The sequence below is a fragment of the Oncorhynchus mykiss genome, chromosome 18 (assembly GCF_057628025.1).
Source record: "Oncorhynchus mykiss isolate SJ-2025 chromosome 18, ASM5762802v1, whole genome shotgun sequence".
NCBI lineage: Eukaryota > Metazoa > Chordata > Actinopteri > Salmoniformes > Salmonidae > Oncorhynchus > Oncorhynchus mykiss.
The window spans coordinates 35,420,213-35,440,609 of NC_143039.1; the positions used below are offsets into that span (position 1 = coordinate 35,420,213).

Genomic DNA, 20,397 nt, shown 5'->3' on the forward strand with positions numbered 1-20,397 from the left:
CTGTTTTTAGCCTGCCAAGGGACTGTCTATTTATTAGCTGACTAGCTTATTCAGCCAATGTGACTTCAGTATTGTCTGAGGTCGATGATTGATAGTGCACAATCATCTCTGGATAAGAGCATCTGCCAAACCTGCTAAATGACTCAAATATAAACGTGAATAAATAATAAAACATAGCACTATATATCTTGTCAAAAATATTTTTATATCAGTTGAAGAAATTCAATAAAAATGTGTTCCCATGCAGTTGACCTCCCAGCACCCATATGCTGAGGTGTATATTGGCCAGCCCCACGTGTGGACGGTGAACATCGACAACCCTGCGGAGGTGGAGAGAGCCATCCGCTCAATCCTCAGTCAGAAGGTACCCTTAAAACACACACACACACACACACACACAAGCATAATACATGTTTCCCTGCTCACATTCTCTCCTTTCTATTCTTTTAGCACAGTCTGAAATGAAAACTCTCCCAGTCTCATTTCCTAAAGCCTCAGATACACAAACGATTGTACCAGTCAGGGAAGCAGAGAGCATGATCACAAATTCCAAGGGGGCCCGAATAGAAGAATAAGAGTAATTCACAGAGAGATGAATTGAGAATAGCAAAGTGAGAGCTTTTCTATCTCTCTCCCCCCTCACTGGTCCCGTGCATATTTAAGTCCAGGGGCAAGCAGACCTCGTGGCTGTGTCCCCAATGGCAGCCTATTCCCTATATAGTGTACTCCTCTATGGGCTCTGATCAAAAGTAGTGCGTGCGCTATGTAAGGATTAGGGAATGTGGTGCCATTGGGAACACTGACCTCGTGTTGTTCTGCAGGGGTGCCCGAACAATGGGTATGTTCATTAGAGAAGTCTCATGGTTTCTGTGTCTCATATAGTGTCCAGACCAACAGCCCTCAGCTTAATTTTTCTCGCTGGAGAAAATATTGCACTACTTTTGACCCAGGTCCCTGGTTCTGGTCAAAAGTAGTGCATCATGTAGGGAATAGGGTGGCATTTACCATGCACCCTCTGTCTCCTCTCTCTACGGCCGAGAGCGTAGAATGTTATTCCACCAATCACAAAGGTTTATTCACCAATTACAGAGTTTCACAGCACCTTATCTGAAGTTGTTTCGATGGAACAAGGATGCAGCTCAGTAGTTTGTCTCATTGAGTTTTGCTCTGTTGACTACAGAATGTAATGACTATAGTGTGTGGAGTTCTCGCTGATATCCTTGGCGCTACTTGTAGGTAGTTGGTTGTGTATATATATATTTCAGGAGTGTGTCCGTCTAGAAGGCCTCGGTCAGGGTTAGAGAGTTCTGACGTGCGTGCGCTCACATACTGTACACACACTTGCGCTCTCTCTCTCTCTCTTCAGCCCTTTCTTTTCTCACTGACCCACTTCAGTATCTGTCCCACTATAGGCACATCTGAAGCAGACATGCATGTACTCTAAGCAAGCTGACTAACATTCTACAGCGTATAAGTGCTTATGTCCAGCTCTATTCTGACTCTGTGTTTTCTATCCTCAGATCGAGCCCTACCTGCCCTATGAGTTCACCTGTGAGGGGATGCTGCAAAGAGTCAACGCTTTCATTGAGAATCAGGTACGACCTCGCTATAACTGTCCTCTCCATTCTCCGGTACAACAGTCAGAGCCTTTGCACACAATTGTGTCAACCCCAACTGTCATTTTATTTTGGCACGCTTTCCAGTAAGTGCAGATCGGGAACAAGATCAGCATAGTTTTGTTACACACTGCTTCTTTCTATCATGGTTTAGGCAGGGAAAGGCTAAATAACTATGCCTCTCTGATTTGCTTCGGCAGACTGGCGCCAAGGCCCATATAAACAAAGTAGTAGGAGTGCTAGGATCAGTTTGATGTTTTACGTCGTCATAAATAAGAGGGGTGACCTGATCCTAGATCAGTATTCCTACTCCGAGACGCTTCTTGATTACAGGCCCAGATACGTTAACAGGCCAGCTTGGCTCCCTTTTAACGGCCTGAGCCTTACTAAAATTGGCATTATTGAAAGAAAGAAAGTATCAGAGCCTCTGAAGTATTCTACAGTGCATTTTCACTGAAAAAAAAGGACCGCTGTCCTGTTTCAGGTTAGAGCCCAACTGGCCTCTCCTCTATTTGTCATGCCCTTGGATATAATATTTCTGTCTTGTAGGGTATATCATCTTTCTATGAGGTTTCTTATCTTGGTGTTGACTTTGTAGCTGCTGATGACAGCATGCAGCTGCTTTTCTCTTCATCGACTGTGGACAGATTGGGTTCTGACTGTATCTTTTTTTGCAGCGTTTTTAAAGTTTGAGTCGTGACACACTTGGCTCTGTGCCCGTTGCTCTCTCGGTGTCTCCCTCCCTCTGCATCTGTCCTGCCGCACTTTGTGAGAACTGCTGATGTAAAAAGGGCTTTATAAAATACATTTGATTGAGCCTGTCTGAACGAAGAGACGTCCCTATGCGCACTTGTCATTTGCCAAAAGGGTCCTATGCCAGCCCTGGGGAAATGTCACTTTACACACTGTGAACAAACAAGCAGTCAATAGTGTGCTGTCTGTCCTATCGATGGATATGAGCTGTTGCCATTTTTTTATGAACTGTTCCACGAATGTGAAATTACTTTACTATAAAGCTCTCTAGTGTTCTCTCTCCCTGCCTCCCTGCCTCTCTCGCTCTCTTTCCCTTTCTCTCCCCCACCCCCATTCACCCTTTACTGTCTCTCCTTTTCTCTCTAGGATTTCTGCCATGGCCAGGTGATGTGGCCTCCCCTCAGTGCTCTGCAGGTGAAGCTGGCTGAGCCGGGGTGCTCCTGTAAGAAGGTGTGTCAGGAGGAGCAGCTCATCTGCGAGCCCTCCTTCTTCCAGCACCTCAACAAGGACAAGGACCTGGCCCGGTTAGTGTGTGCACATATAGTACACCTTAACATGCATTTTGCTTTCTACCCAACAGGTGGCAGTATAGCATACATTTACATTCAATACCTGTCCGCTGCTGTGCTGAATTTGTATCACTAGAGGTCACACACAAGCTATTCCCTTTATAAAGTTTCAGAGAAAAAGTGAGACAGATCTGAGGGAAACATCATTTATTGCAGTTGTCAAATGTCAACTTAAACAATTTCAAATTAAACTCAGTCGTCAGTGTCAGCAGCGAGTGGTTATTGAGACGTCAGGACTCAATGTAATGGCTGTATCCAGACTGTATCACATCCGGACGTGATTGGGAGTCCCATAGGGTGGCGCACAATTGACCCAGTCGTTCGGGTTTGGCCGGGGTAGGCCGTCAATGTAAATAAGAATTTGTTCTTAACTGACTTGCCTAATTAAATAAAGGTTCAATATAAAAATAAAAAAATGGGGATCAAGTAAAGGAATTTTCTCTTTGAGCTGCAGTGCATCGTAGCAGACACAGTGATGCTCAATCTGTCTGTCCAGACTGATATCCCAGATGTTTAAGTACAGATACATTTTTACTTGTGTGTCTTTGTTCTGTGTGTTGTGTCTTATGTACTCCCAGCAGCATAATTCATTTCCCTGTGTGGACAATAAAGTAGAACTTCATATTTACCATTTTCTGTCTCAGGTTCGGCATGGACTGCCAGACGGTGGAGTCGTCGGGCGACACGGTGGTGCCTGCGTACAGCGACGCACGTCACCACTGCGTCTTCCAGTCGGACCTGCTGCTGTTCAGCTGCGCCGGCGCCCACCCCTCCCTCAAACGCGTCTGCCCCTGCCGGGACTACATGAAGGGCCAGGTGGCGCTGTGCAAAGGCTGCCTATAGCCCCTGTCTGTCTGGGTGTGTGGAGAGGATCGAACTGGAGTGGATTGGACCCCCGTACCCTTCCAGAGCGCTGCAGGGAATGGGGGGGGTTGGGGACCTCTAGCTCTGACCACTCAGATGGCTTGACTCCTCCCCCTAGCTCCACACCTGCAGCCTAACTCCTCCCACAGCCAGTCCTCTGGAGGGAGGAAGAGCCGCCTGAGAACTAGACAACCATGAGATATTTGTATTATTTATGTCTGTTTTTAATCACCTGAACTTTGACCTTTTTTAAGGCATTTTGATCAGCTTGTCAGACAGACACAGAATCGGCAGAAAACTGGAAATTCAAACGGTGGACAGAGAGCTATATACATATTCTGGGAACTAGGAATGTCAATGAAACAGTTTCCAGTAAGGCGGGGCAGGAGGAAAGGAGGGTACAGAAAAGAGACATTGAGCATCAGCCTGAATTACTTGAATCAATGAGAGTCGCTGTATATTTGAGGCGGAGCGCATGGCAACAGAGCTCCCTACTGCCCCTAGGCTGTGTGGCAGTGGGTGGTACTCTCTCTCTCCAAGCTTGTAGTCGCATCGTGGGACCAACGAGCTGGTGTGTCGCCACACTCGGCATGCTTTCCTTTCTGCCCCTGTCCCCTTTGAACTATGTCGGTTTGCACTGGAGACCCATAAGGGGCCGGCCCAGGCAATAAGGCTCAATGTCCACACTAGCATACTACTTAGGATGAAACAATGCACAGGGCATGTATTCTGAATGGTATACTCCAATGGAAAGTTGCCCATAGATCCTGATCTATGATCAGTTTTTATTTTCCCTTATTTATGGTTAAGGTCACGATTGGGGGGAGTGGAAGCTAATCCTAGATCTGTACCTAAGGGAAACTTCACCAAAAAGAATGCAAGTGTGAAGAAGAAGCAGAGCCAGTTTTACACTGTAACTGTACCGCTCCCCATAGTAGCGTCTAGACGGGAGTGGTCAGATGTAGATATGTTGATGTTCCAAATCACAAATCACTTTTAATCCTGAGGAATTGTCCCTCGTGGTCATTCCCAACAACAGCTCACATACACACAGTACATCATAGCTCCTCTGTAGCCCTGCATGGTAGATTGACCCTCCTCATGTTCCCAATGTGCAGACTAGACACGTTCACTGCCACAGACACCTGACTGACCAGTTGGGATGTGAGCAAAATAATTGCCAGTAGCCAATGAAAAATCATCATTTTTAATGAATCAATTTCAATCAAATGTTTCAATAAATTATTGTCAGATCAGTCACATGCAATAGCTACTTGATGGGAGTCTGTGTGACATAGATTATATAGTGTGGTGCTGTAGTGGGAAAGGTCACACATGCCCATTGCCTTGACCACAATAGATTTATCTGAAAAATATTCGAAATTATTTAAGATATATATTGATCAAGAATATTTGTATTCTAGATAAGTATTTATGTATACACTAGACTGAAAGATCACATACAGTACATCCATAGAAATAACTTTGTAAGTTATAGCTCTTGACAGAGCAACACACACACCTGCAACTTTAGTGTACTTGTTTCCTTCATTTGGAGATTGTTTAGGATCCTAATTTGCTTGCCAAGTTTATATTCTTTAAGTGACAATAAAAGTTTGAATTAGTAGTCCTTGTTGTGAATGGAAATAATGCACTACTTTAACAAAATATATGACTAATACTGTATATTCTTCATATGGGTTTTAATTTGTTTATTTATTTTGTATACAGATATGTTTGCTGAATTGTTTTTTTATTTATAGAAAAGTTCTTTTTACAGAGGCTAATTGTATTTATCGAAAAATAATATAACGTGTACATTCAAGTGGATGGATGAGACGGGAGTTGTTTGTCCAATCTGACTCCACCCTCCAGCAACAGTGATGAGAGAGAATGAGGAATTAAAGATAATATCCAAATGCTTTGGAAACTTGGCAGCAAAAAAAATCAACTTAAACTGGTCAAAAGTAGTACACTATATAGGGAATAGGGTGTCATTTCAGACGCACCTTGAGACCGTCCACAAAGACTGATGAAATGTGTTGGTCAGTAGTGACAGATGTCGCTCTCCTCTCATCACTGTGCTTTCGGGGTGATGATGATGATGATGATGATGATGACATTGGGACAAAAGCAGCGCACACTTTTGATTTTTTTATTGTAAATGCCAGCAAGAACCTCGTGACATTTTTATTTTCAGATCTTAATGCAAACCATTTGCACATGTGAAAATATAGATACGTTGTCTTTTAGATGGTCACTTACATTTTATGACTTGCTATTTTTCCCGTTCTGTCCAGATCAGTTTTTATTAAGTTTGTGTATACGATCTGCAGCCAAGCTACCGTTATAAAAAGTACATGACGTGCCTTTTGATGGTTATTACTAGACTTATCGTACCTGCCCAATAGATCTACCGGACCTAGTGCCAGAGAAAATTGTTAGTTGAGTTCACATAGTTTGCTAGAAGGATAATGTTTCTTATAACATTAACTGTAAAGGTAAACAGTAATTGTATGTGTTGGACTTTGATGGTTAAAACAAATGTCTTAATGCTGTTGTGGACATGTTTACCGAAGGCTTGTAGTGGGGTAAAATACAGCATATGAAAGCATCTGCTTTTTTTTGTGGCAGTGGCCTTGTTCTACTTGTATTAGAGTCAACTATTTCTTTCCTTTCATTGGTTGTTTATAAATGAGTGATCTTGAGAACCAATATAAATAGCCTCCATAATTGTCTATTTGAAATTGGTTTGTCCTAAAATGATAGCTGAAAGGAAGATGTGTTATGGACATGAGAAGAGTTCCTTCAGTCTCTTTAACCCAACATTTGAAATGTCTTCGTTGTCAAATCTGCATTTGCCTTCATACATATTCATTGACTTTTTTCCCACAATCTCAACCTTGTTTTAAGCTATCATGGAAAAGCTAAAGCAACGATTGTTCTGGGACTAAATTACGACTGTACAAAAAAAAACACATTTTGTTTTCAGTTTGACGAATAAGTGGGATATAACTTTATTTTTCAATAAACCTTTTTCTGTGACAAATGGGTCTGTCAGGTGTGTTCTATAGAAATGTACATTGTTTAACACTACACACCTCATCTGTGTTAGCAAACAGGAGTAGTCTGCCTTTCTGCTGTTTTACTGACAGTTGATTGTGTAAAGCCTAAGCAAATCTTAACTGCTGCTATCAAAAACGGACCACTGAACCACATTGTGCAGAGTTTACAATCGTTTGAGGGTTAGATACAATCCGTAGCGCTAAAGTTCCACATTGTAGCCTGTGACATTAAAGGCAATCGTTGCTTTAGCTTTAGCCGTGTTAGCGGAGACTGCATTCACGCTAAACGCTGCTGCATGTCGGCCCAATGGGACATTACCTTTACACTTCAAGTATACTATATAGCTGAACTTCGTCGATAAGCAATGAATCCAACCCTAAGTTGTGTAGGAGCTCAAATTAACTAGTTTGCAGTACCTTAAAAACATATTCCTAGGTCGTGTTCATTAAGTCATGCAAAGGAAAACATTTGTGTTTTCCAATTGGAAACGGTTGTTTCTTATTGGCCAAAAAATGAGTACATACAGCATAAACCTCACATGCACCGAATCATTTATGTGAATGCATTACCATCTATGCTAGACAATCAAACAGCGTTTACAAGAGCAGTTCCCTGCAAGTAAACTTAAAGTTTCCAGAATTGTGTGGTCTGTTCAGGTATGCAATATTAATATATGCATTTTGTAGAGCAGATATGATTTTCCATCTTGTAAAATAACTCTATTCATTACATTTCTATCTGCAATGTTCTGAGCAGTTTACTTATCCATTGACCGGAGGGCACATTCTGTATGAGGCTTTGTTCCTGTGCAGTGAAAATGTGGCTTGGAAAGAATGACATTTCCATCTACTAATAAATTATATGCTTCCTTTGATACCTCACGGTCTTTGATTGGTGTCTGAGACCAGCGAGCCATGTAGCCCAAAGGCTGGGCAGATGGTGATATTGAATCATTTCAGTCCAAATGCATTGTATGCAGCCAGACACCCCACAGCCCCCACGAGCGCTGAGGGACCATGTGCCTGACATCGGACTATTTTTATGTAATACATCATTTTGACAGTAACCCTCCTAAAAGTCATTCAGAAACATTTTTTAATTTCCACATGTACTAGGAAGCTAAGTGTTTGTTTCTTGGGCTTCAGTAATGTACCTGAAAAAGTGCCTCCCCACTGGGCACACACTGGTTGAATCAACATTGTTTCCACTTAATTTCAATGAAATTACATCAAATTAACATTAAATTGATGTCTGTGCCCAGACCTTGAAAAAAAAAATATATATATATAATAATAACAACCTTACTGGGGTCCAGAGAAACTGCATATCCCCCATGGATCAGTTTGTACCTAAAACATTATCTATTCAGGCTGAAAAGTTATCCATTTCCTCCTTAAATATAGTTAATGGTGAGAAAGGGGGGAAAATAGGCATACTTTCTTTATGAAACACTATTCTCCACAATCATGCTAGAGTGGCTAATTCTACTTCATGATGTTGCTCCCTGCATTCAGCCAGGGGTAAACAGACTGCTGCAACCCGATTGGCTGAAAACGATACGCAACATTTGGGGACTACCATTCCTAGGCATTTTTGTTGCCTTCTCACCATTAAATATAGTTGAGGAAATTGACAACATTGCGGCCTGAATGGAGAATGTTTTAGGTATGAAGTGGTCCACGAGTGACAAGCATCATACAATGCGTTTGGAAGGTAAGATTAAACGACTCAGTATCGCCAATCTGCTAGCCTTTGGACAAAGAGCCATGGGGCTCCAAGGAGCTTGTCACGTTCCAGGCCGACTACATTGCAGACATGCATTGCATCAATCAATGGTTGTGTGTCACATCATCGGCTGCAGAGTTGAGCATCAGATTAATTTATCATATGACATGGTAAACTAATATTAGGGTTAGGGGTAGTGAGATCTGGAATGCTTCCGTAATATAGTCAGCCTGGAACGCAGCCTTAGTGTTGTGGTAATATCCATACTTTTTGACTGAAAACAGTCACAGAAAACAAAGGTTACAAGTGTTGCAACTCTTGCCCAATTACATTATCGAAGTAAACTCAAACATCCTAAATCCTGAACTTAGTACATCTAATGACACTTTCCTTTGTGAACACAAATATAGACTTATCTTAAGCACTCAACACAGAACATCAGCGCAACCGATTATCTAACAAATCTAGTTTTTGCTTAAATTGGCAATACCAATGTAAACATATCAACTTATATTACATTATATACAAGAATTCATTGCGCTGTACAAAAGGTCTTGGTAATAATTATAGTAAGGCCGGGATTCAATCCAGAGCATGTTATAGTGCAGCACAGTTGACATGCGACAACGCCCCCTTTAAAAAAAGCAATTTCCCCGGTGTTCGTAGAGATAGCATTCACAGCAGTGAAAATAAATTCAGTGTAAATTAACTTTAAAAAAGTGCACTGCTCTATAACAAGCCTCTCAGATTGAATCCTGGTCTAAAAAAGCCATTTGGAGTGAGCGTAATGACCCGTCCCACCTGTAAACAAAAATCCCTTTCTATATGTACAAAAATGTATTATAGTGCACTATAATAACTAATGTCTTCTTGACAACTTTCATTGGTACAGTATTCTGAAAGACTGAATAGGTATACACAGCTTGATTTCAATCGTCTTCCTTTAGGGTTCTAGTCAATCTGTATCCTGAAGCATTACTGAATTAAAGGTAATTTCCTGTTGAGCCGACATCTGTAGTGTTTACCATGAATGCAGTCTCTCTAACCCGGGAACATCAATCAATTTCTGCAATTCAAATTGAATAGAGCCCTTAAGCACCCTCCTTGTGCAGTATGTCAACATTTGTATTCATGTAATTCATATAATAATTTATGTGGATTATTTTCATTTTGCAAACCACATATACACACACAAAAGTATGTGGACACCCCTTCAAATTAGTGGATTCGGCTATTTCAGCCACACAGATTGCTGACAGGTGTATAAAGTCGAGCACACAGCCATGCAATCTCCATAGACAAATACTGGCAGTAGAATGGCCTTACTGAAGAGCTCAGTATCTTTCAACTTGGCACCGTCATAGGATGCCACCTTTCCAACAAGTCAGTTCGTCAAACTTCTGCCCTACTGGAGCTGTCCCGGTCAACTGTAAAGGTTGTTATTGTGAAATGGAAACGTGTAGGAGAAACAAGTGGTAGGCCACACAAGCTCACAGAACGGGACCGCCGAGTGTTGTCCTCGATTGCAACACTCACTCCAGAGTTCCAAACTGCCTTTGGAAGCAACATTAGCACAAGAACTGTTTGTCGGGAGCTTCATGATATGGGCTTCCATGGCAGAACAGCCACACACAAGCCTACGATCACCATGTGCAATGCCAAGCGTCGGCTGCAGTGGTGTAAAGCTTGCTGCTATTGGACTCTGGAGCAGTGGAAACGCGTTTTCTGGAGTAATGAATGACGCATTAACATCTGGCAGTCCGACAGACGAATCTGGATTCTGCGGATGCCAGGAAAACGCTACCTGCCCCAATGCATAGTGTCAACTTGGTGGAGGAGGAATAATGGTCTGGGGCTTTTTCATGGTTCGGGCTAGGCCCCTTAGTTCCAGTGAAGGGAAATGTTCAGCATACAATGACATTCTAGACAATTCTGTGCTTCCAACTTTGGCAACAGTTTGGGGAAGGCCCTTTCCTGTTTCATTATGACAATACCCCCGTGCACAAAGTGAGGTCCATACAGAAATATTTTGTCAAGATCGGTGTAGAATAACTTGACAGGCCTGCAGAGAGCCCTGACCTCAACCGTATCGAACACCTTTGGGATGAATTGGAACGCCAACTGCAAGCCAGGCATAATCGGCCAACATCAATGCCCGACCTCACTAATTCTCTTCTGGCTGAATATAAACAAGTTCCCGCAGCAATGTTCCAACATCTAGTAGAAAGGCTTCCCAGAAGAGTGGGGGCTGAAAGGGGAGGGGGGGGGGGGGGAGACCAACTCCATCTTAATGCCTATGATTTTGGAATGAGATGGTCGACGAGCAGGTGTCCACATACTTTTGGTCATTTAGTGTGTATCCTACAGTTACAATTACATCCTGCCTGGCAGATTGTGAAAGCTTAAAACGTAATTATATGGTATATTTACTTGCCAGGAAGACCGCATTTACCCCCTCAGATTTTGTTAAGGAATTAAAGAAGAGGGAATGGCCTAAAAAGGGACGACTTGTTGTGTTCTAGCCAACAGATTTGGCTGTAGTGCACAGAAAGGCTTGTTTTAATTCCAGATTAGTAACCTCTGGCTAGAGTCTTTGGCTCCAGTCATGTTGTTTGTTGATGGTCTGCCACAAGCTTTTATTCAACACCCCTTAAGCAATAAAGCAAACACCAATTCCATACATGAGCTGGCGACAGGGACATTTGTGCTTTCATATTCACTAATCAAATGATACAGGTTTTGTCCCAAATAGCACCCTATTCCCTATAGTGTATTACTTTTGACCAGGGTCCATAGTGACTATGTAGGGAATGGGGTGCCATTTGGGACACAAGATGAGTCTTCTGTCATGTTGCACATACTGTACTGCTGTACTATTGTCCTCCATACTACAGCCTGTCTACAATGGGCATCTCAGAAATCTATTTTCCCTGCTGTTTTTGGGGGGATAGAAAACATGTCCTACTGCTACTAATAGTTGCAACTACCATCCTAAGTGATACTTTATTTAACTAGGCAAGTATGTTAAAGAACAAATTCTTATTTACAGTGACTACTTAGGAACAGTGGGTTAACTGCCTTGTTCAGGGGCAGAACAACAGATTTACCTTGGGGATTCGATCGAGCAAGCTTTCGGTTACTGGCCCAATGCTCTAACCTCTAGGCTACCTGCCACCCCTACTACATCATGACTACATAAAAGCAACACATCTACTTTGAACAGTGGTGTCAAACAGAAATAGGTGTATGTGCTAAATGCCACCCTAATTGATGCACTTAATGGGCCATGGTCAAAAGTAGTGCAATAAAGGGAATAGGGTGGTCAAAAGTAGTACCCTATAAAGGGAATAGGGTGCCATTTGGGACACACTCACAGTGTTACTCATCAAAAGAAAGCACCTATTAGAAACCATTGAAATCCCATAAGGACTGAGATCCTACAATGCGTATCTGAATCAGCCATGTTGTCCAAGGGGAGATAGAGATATGAACGAACACCAGACTAATCAGTGGAGACGGTGCAGTGCCTTTGTAGAGGCAGTGACAATTTCCTGACGACTCAGCAGTGCACGTTCTGTCCTTCCACCTCCCCCTGCTTCAGTAGAGAAGGAGCTATAGAGGGAAACCTCAGTCTTCTCTTTGACTTTGTAATGACTCATATGGACGGATCAGGTTCGGAGTTAGAGAGACCGGAGGAACGCTGCAAAATGGACCACTTGGGTCTAACTAAAACACCAGTGGGCTGGCACCTTGAGGTCTAAACCAATCAATAGGTTTGTCATGGTGACTGGAGAGCTCTACCAGGAAGAATGGAGCTGAGCTGGATAGGGACTGGGCGTAGATATACATACCCTAGAACAGACACTGGACGTACTTCTACCGTATATAACACAGAACCCATCCCCCTCACTGCCCTTCCGTGGTCTTCTGTCACTCAAAGCGCTCGTAGTTCCTTGTCTGTTGCACTCGAGGGACCATATCAACCAGCAGCCTGGGACAGGAAAGAGACATTCATATTAATGAAAAATCGCTGACATTCACAGGTACACACACAATGAGAGCTGCAACTCCATTTCATTGCCAATATTAAATTAGTGAAAACCATTCTTTGTAGTGAAATTCTGAAATGAATCTAGTTCAGAATGTGTTGAGTAACTGAATCCATCACGTCAGATAATTTTAGTACATTTGTATAACCACTGCAGCTGCTTTTGTTGATTCATTTGTTGATGCACTCTGTGGCGTCATCTTCGTATTTATTTCTCCGAGTCTCCAATGGCGACATCTGTGACCACATTTTATTTTTGAGGAACTCCTCTTGGACACGGGGACCAAATATTGCTGTTTTAAAGCTATTTTCCTGCAATTCTACAGATTCTGTCAAAGAACAGAAAAATGTAGGTTTTAAAGCAAATTCCAAGCAATTCTGCAACTTTTGCACGGTTGACTCAAACATAACAAAAATCAATGATGCCCCATGCTATGATATTTTGGGAATTTTAAATTATTCTCCCTCACTGTCTGGCTTTTATTTTGGTGGTTGTTATTTCAAAGAGTATCATATTTAAAAATACACTGAGTATACCAAACATTAGGAACACCTTCCTAGTATTGGGTTGCATCCCCCTCATTTTGCTCTCAGAACAGCCTCAGTTCGTCAGGGCATGGACTCGACAAGGTGTCGAAAGCGTTCCACCGGTATGCTAGCCCATGTTGACTCAAATGTTTCCCACAGTTGTGTCAAGTCGGCTGGTTGTCCTTTGGGTGGTGGAGCATTCTTGAGACACGGGAAACTGTTGAGCCTGAAAAACCCAGCAGTGTTGCAGTTCTTGACACAAAATGCTGCGTCTAACCAGTCTTCTTCCCTTCATCTACACTGATTGAAATAGATTTAACACTTGACATCAATAACAGATCCTAGTTTTCACCTGGATTCACCTGGTCAGTCATGGAAAGAGCAGGTGTTCTTAATGTTTGGTAAACAGTGTATATATATATATAATATAATAATATAATAATATAATAATAATATAATAATAAAAATTCCCTGGAGAGAGGCCTATACAGTCTGCTGTTTGAATATGGAACTGCCTCACAGAACACAATATTGCAGAAATCACTGACACTGGTCTTCAGGCCTTCAAAATGCTGAGCACATCGCCAAACCAATGATTACGTCAATTGGGATGTTGTCTGATATTCCTTTTGTTCACAATTACACCCAATTTCTTTAAGCAAAAAAAGATGGCTAAGGCGGTTCAATACTGATGACGATTCTCAAGCCATTATCTTCCAATACTGATGACGATTCTCAAGCCATTATCTTCCAATACTGATGACGATTCTCAAGCCATTATCTTCCAATACTGATGACGATTCTCAAGCCATTATCTTCCAATACTGATGACGATTCTCAAGCCATTATCTTCCAATACTGATGACGATTCTCAAGCCATTATCTTCCAATACTGATGACGATTCTCAAGCCATTATCTTCCAATACTGATGACGATTCTCAAGCCATTATCTTCCAATACTGATGACGATTCTCAAGCCATTATCTTCCAATACTGATGACGATTCTCAAGCCATTATCTTCCAATACTGATGACGATTCTCAAGCCATTATCTTCCAATACTGATGACGATTCTCAAGCCATTATCTTCCAATACTGATGACGATTCTCAAGCCATTATCTTCCAATACTGATGACGATTCTCAAGCCATTATCTTCCAATACTGATGACGATTCTCAAGCCATTATCTTCCAATACTGATATGAAAGCTGATATATCATGCCATCCTGACACCAAAAACACTTTCTCAAGAATCTTTCATAATGGTTCTTCTAGTTCACCAGTAGTGCTGTCAGGGGACATTTGAATTCCTCTTCCTCCAATGATCGCACATTAGAGGGACATTTGAATTCCTCTTCCTCCAATGATCGCACATTAGGGGGACATTTGAATTCCTCTTCCTCCAATGATCGCACATTAGGGGGACATTTGAATTCCTCTTCCTCCAATGATCGCACATTAGAGTGAAGCTTATGCAATGTTCTATATTTCCATAGTTTTTCTTTTAGTTTTCTACAGCGCATTAGTTTCCTCTTGTTCAATGTAAATATGCTCAAATGTGTTTTCCTGCATATGTCCTATGTAAATAAATGTCCTCACTGTCAAGTGTGTTAATTTTCAGCAAACTTAACATGGAAATATTTGTATGAACATAAGATTCAACAAACCGAACAAATTCCACAGACATGTGACCAACAGAAATGGAATAATGTGTCCCTGAGAAAAGGTAGGGGGGGGGGGGGGGGGGTCAAAATCTAAAGTAACAGTATCTGATGTGGCCACCACCTGCATTGCTGTGAGATGTTACCCCACTCTTCCACCAAGTTCCTGGACATTTCTGGGAGGAATGGCCCTAGCCCTCACCCTCCGATCCAACAGGTCCCAGACGTGCTCAATGGGATTGAGATCCAGGCTCTTCGCTGGCCATGGCAGAACACTGACATTCCTGTCTTGCAGAAAATCACGCACAGAACGAGCAGTATGGCTGGTGGCATTGTCATACTGGAGGGTCATGTCAGGATGAGCCTGCAGGAAGGGTACCACATGAGGGAGGAGGATGTCTTCCCTGTAATGCACAGAGTTGAGATTGCCTGCAATGACAACAAGCTCAGTCCGATGATGCTGTAACACCGCCCCAGACCATGACAGACCCTCCACCTCGATCCCGCTCCAGAGTACAGGCCTCGTTGTAACCCTTACTGAGGGCCTACAAGCCCTCAGTCCAGCCTATTGTGGACAGTCTGAGCGCTGATGAAGGGATTGTGCGTTCCTGGTGTAGCTCGGGTAGTTGTTGCCATCCTGTACCTGTCCCGCAGGTGTAATGTTTGGATGTACCGATCCTGTGCAGGTGTTGTTACACGTGGTCTGACTCTGCGAGGACGATCAGCTGTCCGTCCTGTCTCCCTGTAGTGCTGTCTTAGGCATCTCACAGTACGGACATTGCAATTTATTGCCCCGGCCACATCTGCAGTCCTCCTTGCAGTATGCCTAAGACACATTCACACAGATGATCAGGGACCCTGTGCATCTTTCTTTTGGTGTTTTTCAGAGTCAGTAGAAAGGCCCCTTTAGTGTCCTAAGTTTTGTGACATTAATTGCCTACCATCTAAGCTGTTAAGACACTAACGACCCTTCCACAGGTGCATGTTCATTAATTGTCTATGGTTCATTAAACAAGCATGGGAAACAGTGTTTAAACCCTTTACAAATTATCTTTGAAAGACAGGGTCCAGAAAAAGGGACGTTTATTTTTTTGCCTAGTTTAGTTAATGCCTAAGAGATACCTGAAATCCCAGGTTCTGGTAGCGTGTCCAGCATTTGAGCACATGGAACATTGAGAGAAGATATCACTAGGAGAGCTCCTCTGTCTAGTCAGAAATGCAGTTCCAGTTTACTGAGATGAGTTACTTGGCCTTTGCCATAGTCAACATTCCTCTAGCTGTTCTCAACATATTGGCAAACTTATTTTTGTCCTTCTGCATGCTCCATCCACCGTGAGGCAGAGAGAGACTGATACAGCATGTGAAGATACTAGTGGGATCTATGGTGTGATTCACCAGTCTACAGTACCTGGTTTCTGGTATTGTAATTGAAGTCTGCAGCTAGAGCTCATCTTTATCTTTTATTTGGTAGTGAGGTACACTGTATCCGGCAGCATGTCAAACTATTTGGATTAATGTTTCTTTTACAGCCAAATAATCCCTGCCCAGAGAGCTCTATTCACCTGGGTGAAGAGGAACATCAAAAACATCATCTACTGGGCAATATTTAAATCAACAGGGTGTTGTTCTGTTGGTTTGACTTCGCTGTTGAACTTTCAACTAGCTTTATCAGGAAAGACAAACAGCACTTATACTGTGCATCAATAAATGGCCTCGTTTCTGGTCCTCCAAATGTCCTGTTTTAAAAATAATGTAAACATTTTTTTTGTCTCTCCGATGGTTTGGTTGAGATGTGCTACCTGGGAAGACACATGAAGAGCATGAAAGAGAGCGGCAGCACCTTCTCTCCCCGACTGCACAGTCAGATGAGGGTCACCATCGCTGGGATCCAAGCTCTATTTCTCTGCCACGCTGCGGTTCTACATTTATTACTTCTGCGGCAATGTTTCCCTCTACATACTTTGACATTCCTTTTTTTCCCTGACTGTCCAGAGAATAGTAAAAGTGAAGTAGGTAAAAATCGGTAAAATACCCTTCTATTTTTTTTTTAAGCGTGTTATTGACACTACAGACAATTTGTTTTTATTTAGGAGCAGTTGATTTACTGTGTAAGGGAAACAATTTACTTTTTCAAAAGTGTCTCCACTAATGTTTACAAGCGTATTGACAGTTTTGGTCTGAATGTTGCTTTCAGCCCCACCAGGAAAACAATCTAAGTGAAACACTGGCCGTGTTCGTTTTGCATCATTTCATTGATGCAAAACGTGGTGAAATCTCCACCCACTGGGGCACCGGGCAACGTAAAACGTGCGCCTCCACTGGTATGTACAATGGAAGTTTCTACTCCAAGGGCCTTCTGAATGGTTACAATTTAAAATGACAACATTTCTGTTATTTAAATAAGTGTATTTCTCAGGGGACATAATGTACATGTGTGTAAATATTAAGTTTCTTCTAAATACAGATTAGCTTCCCCTCCCTGAATCCTAACCATTGCCAGACAAAACTGACCCAAGATCAGTGTTTAGAGGCAGCTTCCCCCTACACCTGGAGTACTCAACTCTTACCCTACGAGGTCCAGAGCCTGCTGGTTTTCTGTTCTGCCTGATAATTGCACACACCTGGTGTCCCAGGTCTAAATCAGTCCCTGATAAGAGGGGAACAATGACAAAATAAAGTGGAACTGGCTTTGAGGTCCAGAGTTGAGTTTGAGGGCCATACACAAAATGTACCCACTTACTTGACCCCGTAGGCCAGGATGATGAGGCCTATCAGGACCCCTATGGACCCATCCAGGTACCACACTTTGGGATCGTGCTTGAACACCTTGGCACTGATTAGGATGGAGAAGCCCATGACCCCGCCCACCAGGGAGTTGAAACCTGTAGATCGGACAAGACAGGCAGTTTAGTCAACTGCATTTTCCCACAGAGGGAAATAGAAATAGCTTGAACATTAACAACAACGAACACATGTACATATATTTCATGAAAGTACATGTAGTCTGCCAGAGTCTTAATCCGAAAGTCCATAAAACAGAATGAACAGAGACGATTTTGAATCCTTTTAGATTGGGTCTCCTCATTCGATTCATAAGAGCCCACTCAACTGGCTCTCTCTGCACCTCAAAAACACACCGACTGACAAGGACCTCTGCCAGTTTTTTTACATACTGTATGTGTGATAACCAGACTGGGCAGGTCAATTACCTCCGTAAAGAATATCATCTATGGCGCTGTATTCCTAGGGGCAATCTGCAGTACTAACAACAACAAAGGGACACCCCGCCAGTGTTAAACAGCTAAGTGACAGGGCTGGAGAAACGTAACCACTCAAATTGGATGCAAGGACTGAACATCCATGAGATCAAAATTACACAGAGACTACAGTGGTTGTTTACAATGACATTTCTCCGATGGGGTACAACAGTTGAACTAAGCTTATGAAGCATTTATAAAGTTATATTCTTCAAGAATCAATGAGTGATATATACACTGCTCAAAAAAATAAAGGAAACACTTAAACACCACAATGTAACTCCAAGTCAATCACACTTCTGTGAAATCAAACTGTCCACTTAGGAAGCAACACTGATTGACAATAAATTTCACATGCCGTTGTGCAAATGGAATAGACAACAGGTGGAAATTATAGGCAATTTGCAAGACACCCCCAATAAAGGAGTGGTTCTGCAGGTGGTGACCACAGACCACTTCTCAGTTCCTATGCTTCCTGGCTGATGTTTTGGTCACTTTTGAATGCTGGCGGTGCTTTCACTCTAGTGGTAGCATGAGACGGAGTCTACAACCCACACAAGTGGCTCAGGTAGTGCAGCTCATCCAGGAAGGCACATCAATGCGAGCTGTGGCAAGAAGGTTTGCTGTGTCTGTCAGCGTAGTGTCCAGAGCATGGAGGCACTACCAGGAGACAGGCAAGTACATCAGGAGACGTGGAGGAGGCTGTAGGAGGGCAACAACCCAGCAGCAGGACCGCTAACTCCGCCTTTGTGCAAGGAGGAGCACTGCCAGAGCCCTGCAAAATGATCTCCAGCAGGCCACAAATGTGCATGTGTCTGCTCAAACGGTCAGAAACAGACTCCATGAGGGTGGTATGAGGGCCCGACGTCCACAGGTGGGGGTTGTGCTTACAGTCCAACACCGTGCAGGACGTTTGACATTTGAGAACACCAAGATTGGCAAATTCGCCACTGCAACATCCTCCGGTTTGGCGGTGGGTCAGTCATGGTGTGGGGTGGCATTTCTTTGGGGGGCCTGTGCTCGCCAGAGGTAGCCTGACTGCCATTAGGTACCGAGATGAGATCCTCAGACCCCTTGTGAGACCATATGCTGGTGCGGTTAGCCCTGGGTTCCTCCTAATGCAAGACCTCATGTGGCTGGAGTGTGTCAGCAGTTCCTGCAAGAGGAAGGCATTGATGCTATGGACTGGCCCGCCCGTTCCCCAGACCCGAATCCAATTGAGCACATCTGGGACATCATGTCTCGCTCCATCCACCAACCTCATTGCACCAAAGACTGTCCAGGAGTTGGCGGATGCTTTAGTCCAGGTCTGGGAGGAGATCCCTCAGGAGACCATCCGCCACCTCATCAGGAGCATGTCCAGGCATTGTAGGGAGGTCATACAGGCACGTGGAGGCCACACACACTACTGAGCCTCATTTTGACTTGTTTTAAGGACATTACATCAAAGTTGGATCAGCCTGTAGTGTGGTTTTCCACTTTAATTTGAGTGTGACTCCAAATCCAGACCTCCATGGGTTGATAAATTTGATTTCCATTGATAATTTTTGTGTGATTTTGTTGTCAGCACATTCAACTATGTAAAGAAAAGCAGTGTATATATATATCATTACCTTAAGTCTAAAAATGTATGTGGCAATCACAGATTGCCCCTTTGATGGCTTGTTTCATGTCACATCGAGACAAATCTGGTAGGCAAATAACTCCTACTCTATTCTGCTAGCTGTCACTCTCACATACAATTTAACGAACCCCACACACTTTAATGAGCAAGTGTCTCCATCCAAAGCTGACCTTTCAAACTGGTTTGACGCCAGCCTGTTTGCCACAAATCTCTTGTTGAAACGAGAAGGGACATTAAGAGCTCAGCAGCTACGGAGTTGTCAATAAAGACTCATAAGTAGTGAACAACTTTCTCAGGTGTAGAAGTAAATAGATGTGCGGCCCAGTACCTGAGGGTGGCCTTGCGGTTAAGGCCGCCGCCCTCAGCGCATACTATATGCAATTCACCGGTCTGTGTGGGTAAAAACCCAGCACCTGCCGGCTCTAAAAATATAGAAAGAGTGCATATTTGAAATGAAAGGTTTTAGTTATATCTGTTTGGGCTTCTTGCGGTCAATTGCAGTCTAAAAATTATTTGTAATTATACTGAACAAAAATATAAAATGCAACATGTAAAGTGTTGGTCCAATGTTTTATTAGCTGAAATAAAAAGATCCCAGAAATGTTCCATACACACAAAAAGCTTATTTCTATAAAATGTGCACAAATTTGTTTAAATCCCTGTTAGTGAGCATTTCTCCTTCGC

The 20,397-nt window shown here is 42.9% G+C and overlaps 2 protein-coding genes across 4 annotated transcripts in view; one reads left to right on the top strand and one right to left on the bottom strand.

Moving 5' to 3' along the window:
• LOC110495947 (alpha-1,6-mannosylglycoprotein 6-beta-N-acetylglucosaminyltransferase A) overlaps positions 1-6,851 on the top strand; it is a 113,649-nt gene extending 106,798 nt beyond the window's left edge. For both annotated transcript variants that reach the window (XM_021571491.3, XM_021571492.3), the window contains 4 exons: positions 248-364; positions 1,521-1,595; positions 2,736-2,893; positions 3,583-6,851. In XM_021571491.3, coding sequence (XP_021427166.1) covers positions 248-364; positions 1,521-1,595; positions 2,736-2,893; positions 3,583-3,781 — 549 coding nt within the window. In that variant the 3' untranslated portion in view covers positions 3,782-6,851. The remainder of the gene's footprint in view (positions 1-247; positions 365-1,520; positions 1,596-2,735; positions 2,894-3,582) is intronic.
• The window catches only part of LOC110495948 (transmembrane protein 163a), a 48,733-nt gene continuing 35,118 nt past the window's right edge, over positions 6,783-20,397 (bottom strand). For both annotated transcript variants that reach the window (XM_021571495.3, XM_021571493.3), the window contains 2 exons: positions 17,573-17,714; positions 6,783-12,584 (listed from right to left, as the gene is read on the bottom strand). In XM_021571495.3, the coding sequence (XP_021427170.3) occupies positions 12,524-12,584; positions 17,573-17,714 (203 nt within the window). In that variant the 3' untranslated portion in view covers positions 6,783-12,523. The remainder of the gene's footprint in view (positions 12,585-17,572; positions 17,715-20,397) is intronic.